Source organism: Malaclemys terrapin, chromosome 1, assembly GCF_027887155.1.
Source record: "Malaclemys terrapin pileata isolate rMalTer1 chromosome 1, rMalTer1.hap1, whole genome shotgun sequence".
Taxonomy (NCBI): domain Eukaryota; kingdom Metazoa; phylum Chordata; order Testudines; family Emydidae; genus Malaclemys; species Malaclemys terrapin.
Window position 1 is genome coordinate 353,514,704 of NC_071505.1, and position 5,159 is coordinate 353,519,862.

The window sequence follows — 5,159 nt, forward strand, 5'->3', positions numbered from 1 at the left end:
TTTCTCTATTATTCCTTACTGATTCTAATTGAGTTGGATTGCTTGCCTTCTTGATCTGTCTCTGGCAAGCACATGGAACAGACAGACAAATAAAAGACAAAACAAAGCATTTCTCCCCTCCCCAGATTTGAGAATATCCTGTCCCCTTATTGGTCCTTTGGGTCAGGTGCCAGCCAGGTTACCTGAGCTTCTTAACTCTTTACAGGTAAAATGATTCTGTGCCTCTGGCCAGGAGGGATTTTATGGTACTGCATACAGAAAGGTGGTTACCCTTCTCTTTATAGTTATGGCAACACATCTGGAAAATCAGGGTGTTGCTAGATAGTAAAAGAGCAACTGGAAGCATTAAAACCCAAGAATGTCTTCCTTGGGGTGCACTATAAAGGATACAAAGAAAACAAAAGCACCTGTGTTTAGCACAGAAGACTCTACAACCCAAAATAAAAAGAGAAACCTGATCCCATCTAACTAAATATTTCCCGTTCTACTTACTTATCTGTAGTTCCAAATAATTTTAGAGTAATTTTTAGGTATAAATGCTGATGATTTTTCATAGCTGGCCCAATCTTTACAGCAGACCTGCTGCTCTCTGTCTCTCCAGCCAAGAGAAAACAACAACCCTCACAAAGAGGGGAAGTTTTTTCTCAATTTTAAAAGTTTCTAGTCTTCCCATTGGCTCTTTTGGCCAGGTGCCAACTCACTTCCTCTTACTTAAACATTTTAGTGAGACTTCTTAATTCTTTACAGGTAAGGCAAGTAGAGAACAGCTACTAAGAAGAATTTTTTATAGCTAACTGACTGGTTCGGTGTTCATAAAAGGGGTTCTACCCCTGATCATTTACCAAAGCAGGTGTTTCCACTGAGTTGCTATCAAGGATGCCCATTTCTTTTCCCTGGGATGTGTCTAGCTGGGATGTTTCCCCCCGGAGCATGACGTGGCAAAAGTTTGTGGTTTTTTTTCCCATTCTCAGGTTTTGAGCTACCAGGTGAATAGGGTACTCCCTTAATATAATGAAACTCCATCTAGGGAGTCCATGCTGTAAGAACAATGATGGATAACCAGTACCCGAAGTCATGTTTCTTGCTATTGCCTATTAACCTTTATCACACCTCGACATGTAGGAATTCTTGACACATGCCATAAAATATGGAATTGGCATTAGTAGGGTCAGTGTTCATAATTTATTTCTATGAATAATGAAAATGTATTTTTCAGTGTGTGAAGAATAACCAATCTGCTTCAGCAATGAGAACAGCCTCCAGTAGTGTATGGAGTGTCTCATATTCACATTGTCTCTCCATCCAGGCATTTGTACTGCGACCATCACCCTTGACCCTGGACACATACAGGAAGTCAGGAGAACATACAGTGCATGCAGGAAACACCGTTCTACCTCAGAGTTGGAGACCTTTACTCCTACTCCATGTCAAATTCCAACAAAACCGATTTGACTAACCCCTCCACCTTCATCCTGCAGGGTATTCCTGGCCTGGAGGCAGCCCATGTCTGGATATCGATCCCCTTCTGTGTCATATACCTCATAGCCGTCTTGGGGAACTTCACAATCCTCTTCATTGTGAAGATGGAGCCGAGCCTCCATGGGCCCATGTACTATTTCCTTTGCATGCTGGCTGTCACTGACCTGGTTCTGTCTACGTCCATCCTGCCCAAAATGCTGTCAATCTTCTGGTTCAATTCCAGGGAGATAGATTTTGATGCCTGCCTCACCCAGATGTACTTCATTGGCTGCTTCTCAGTGATGGAGTCCGGGTTCTTCGTGACCATGGGTTTCGATCGCTATGTGGCCATCTGCCATCCCCTAAGACATTCCACCATCCTGACAATCCCCATGGTGGCCAAGATGGGCCTGGCTGTGCTGCTGCGCAGTGGCATGCTCATATTGCCCTATCCCTTCCTGGTTAGACAGTGGCGATATTGTAGAACCAACATCATCCCCGAGCCATTCTGCGCACACATATCCGTGGTGAAACTGGCCTGCGGTGACACCCATGTCAGTAGTTACTATGGTCTATTTGTGCTATTGTGTGTAATGGGTCTGGATGGGATTCTTATCACTGTGTCCTATATCCAGATCCTCAGGGCCATCTTCAGCCTCCCCACAAAGGAAGCCTGGCTCAAGACTTTTGGAACCTGCGTCTCCCACCTCTGTGTCATCTTAACCTTTTACATCCCAGGTCTCTTCTCCTCCCTCACATACCGTTTTGGAAAGAATGTGCCCCTGCATTTCCATGTTCTTATTGGCAACATGAACTTACTGGTGCCCCCCATGCTACACCCCATCATCTATGGAGTGAGGACCAAAGAGATCCGGGACAGGCTGCTCTGGTTCATTACTCATAAGGGATGATTTAGTTGCGAATTGGTCCTGCTTTGAGCAGGGGGTTGGACTAAATGACTTCCTGGGGTCCCTTCCAATCCTAATATTGTATGATTCTATGATTCTAATTAAAGTTTTCTCCTGGTGCTCTGGTTCTCAGACCAAGCTCCGTGAAGCACTGGCTGGTGACATGGTGCTGGGCCCTCTTTCTTGAATCACTTACTGGTCAGTGAAAGAGATATTAAATCCTTTCCTGGTCTTACTGTGCTGTGTCAGCATGACAACATGGGGAATCAGTCTATATAGACATCATTAATTCTTAGAAGTTAGAAAGGTGGCAACAATTGGACCCTGAGATCCTGTCTCCTGCCCTACTTATTCCCCAAGGCCCTACTCCTACCCCACCTGCCCTGGTTCCTGGCTTCTTACTCCCCTCCCTCCCTCACTCAATCTTTTCCACCTCTGCCTCTGCCTCCACAGGACTCCCTCTACTCTGGGGCTTGACTGAGATCTGCTGAAGCCTGACAAGGGGCCTGCCTGTTGGTATGATTTGGCCCCAGTTGAGCAGGGACAGGCATGGGTTAATGACCCAAAACCTCCCACCTGCCCTGCAGGAAACAGGCACAGTCCGATCCACTTCTTGGCTGGACTTTCTAGTTCAAAACCAGGTACCTGATAACCCTGCATGGCACTCAGACACAGAAGCCAAAAAACAGAGCATCTGGATAAAACCTAGATGGGGGGAAACTCTATTAACTCACCTTTTGTTATAGGAACCATGTGTATTGTTATTTCTTTGTGATTTCCTGTACTCCTCACTCACACACCTTGTATTAAGAGACAGCAGGCTGGGGTGGAGGCATCTTCTTATAAATACATTGGTCATTAGAGACTACAGGGATAGAAGAAGAGAGTAACTGCATTCTAAATTTAATTTTCTTGAGTTTCTCTGCAAAGGGGTGGGCGTGGAAGGAATGAAACCTCTCCAGAAGGGGGAACTGAGAGAGGAGGTGTTCATCCAGCCCTTTAAAACACAGAGACTGGATGAGCTAGAAGGCAGGAGAGAGGCAATCTATGGTTGCAGGGTTATGGCTGCAGCAGAGAGACAGACTCCAACTGGAGGAGAAGTCAGTCGTTCCAGGAGGTGGCCCCTAGACACCCTAGAAGGTTCTGACCAATCACAAAATATGTTCCAGGGTGATGTGGATTGTAGCAGGGTGGTCACCCACTCTGTCACTGAAAGGGTTACAGCCAGCCCTGGGAGAAAGCTGGAACTGAAGGAAAAGCCTAGGGGAAGGCAGCCACAGCTGGGGCCATGCCACAGTCAGGCCATAGCTGGCCCTATAAAAGTTTGGGAGCCAGAAGCTCAGGCAGTCTCTCTCCAGCTATTGAGAGAGATGGGCCTGGCTACTGGGCAGCTGAAGAGAGTACCTAGAGTGGAGCAGGGCTGGGGGGAAAGGCCAGAGGAGCTAGGGAGCTCTGGCCGGGAAGAGCCCCAGGCTGCAGGCCTTGCCAAAGGCCGAGAAGGTACTGGGGTTGCAGAGGGGTAGGCCAAGGGTAGGCAGAGGCAGCAGGGCCAAACCCTCTCTGCCGATGATGAGGGGCAATTATACTGCAGTCCGCCCCAGTCAGCAGGGGCTAGATGGGGACTGGCAGCAGCTCAAGACTGAGATGAGGTGGGGATAAGGGGTTGGGCATTCCCCAGGGAGGGGAGACCCAGCGAGACTGCGGGGTACTGCAGGGGGCAAAACCCCGACAGAAGGGCATCAGGGTCCAGGAGGGACACAGGGGCCAGCGACAAGGTGAGACACCGGCCTGCAGAGGGTGCTCTGGAGGCTGGCGAGCTAATTCCCTGGATGACCAGCAGGAGGCGCTGCATTGGTGAGCCATGGCATCTCTACAGATTGGTGGAGAATGTGGGCATAAGCGGTCCGCCCCCGATACAGGGGGCAGAGCAAGGACTATGGAACTATTGCCCAGACATTAGGAAAGGTGGGATGATGGGTATACTGCGGCTTTCTTTGGGAGGGCCCAGGTGGTTGGGCCCAACTGCAGTCCGCCCCAGTCAGCGGGGGCTAGATGGGGACTGGCAGTAGCCCAAGAATGAGGCGAGGTGGGGATGGGGGTTGGGGGTTCCTCAGGGAGGGGGGACCCAGTGAGGCTGTGGGGTATTGCAGGGGGCAGAACCCCGAGAGAAGGGGCAACAGGGTCCATGAGGGACATGGGGCCAGCAGCAAGGTGAGACATCGGCCTGTAGAGGCTGGCGAGGCTAATTCCCTGGGCGACCAGCAGAAGACGCCGCACAGGTGAGTCTTCACCTCGCTACATGGATAAAGTATACATACTGGAAAACATCATCCCAACTGTACATATAAAATGATCAGGTCTAAATTGTATCCAATGATTTTAGTTCATTATTAATTTTTTGTGTGATGTTATTATTAATCAATAAGTTATATCATATATTTTCTCTGTACATTAATTAAGGTTAAGTAGTGGAATTATAGAAGTGCAAGACTGATCCGTATATAGAGGAACCAAGTTCTAGACATGAGTAAAACAAGCTGGAACGCAAGAACCTGTAGGTTGAGGCCTGCAAGACTTTAGCTTCGCTATTGTAGGCATTGTAGACAAGAAATGATGGCATAAGTGACTGGAAAAGAACCCGATGCCCTAAAATAATGGGAAAAGAAGAACTAAGTAATAATATTGTGCAAAATTACTCAGAAGATTAATATTATGTCATAAAAATGCCGTAATAGTACTCCTGTCTCAGACACGCATCTTAATCACAGGATACAGGTTGTGAGAATGGTAATG

At 47.9% G+C, this 5,159-nt stretch overlaps 1 protein-coding gene across 1 annotated transcript; it reads left to right on the forward strand.

Moving 5' to 3' along the window:
- Positions 1 to 1,424: 1,424 nt before the first annotated feature.
- On the forward strand, positions 1,425 to 2,369 carry LOC128839442 (olfactory receptor 52M1-like). The gene has a single exon (XM_054032466.1). The coding sequence runs from the start codon at positions 1,425 to 1,427 to the stop codon at positions 2,367 to 2,369; it is 945 nt and encodes a 314-aa protein (XP_053888441.1).
- The last annotated feature ends 2,790 nt before the right edge of the window (positions 2,370 to 5,159 follow it).

Coding starts and splice junctions, on each gene's coding strand:
- LOC128839442 (XM_054032466.1), top strand. CDS start 1,425: ATGTCAAATTCCAACAAAACCGATTTGACTAACCCCTCCACCTTCATC.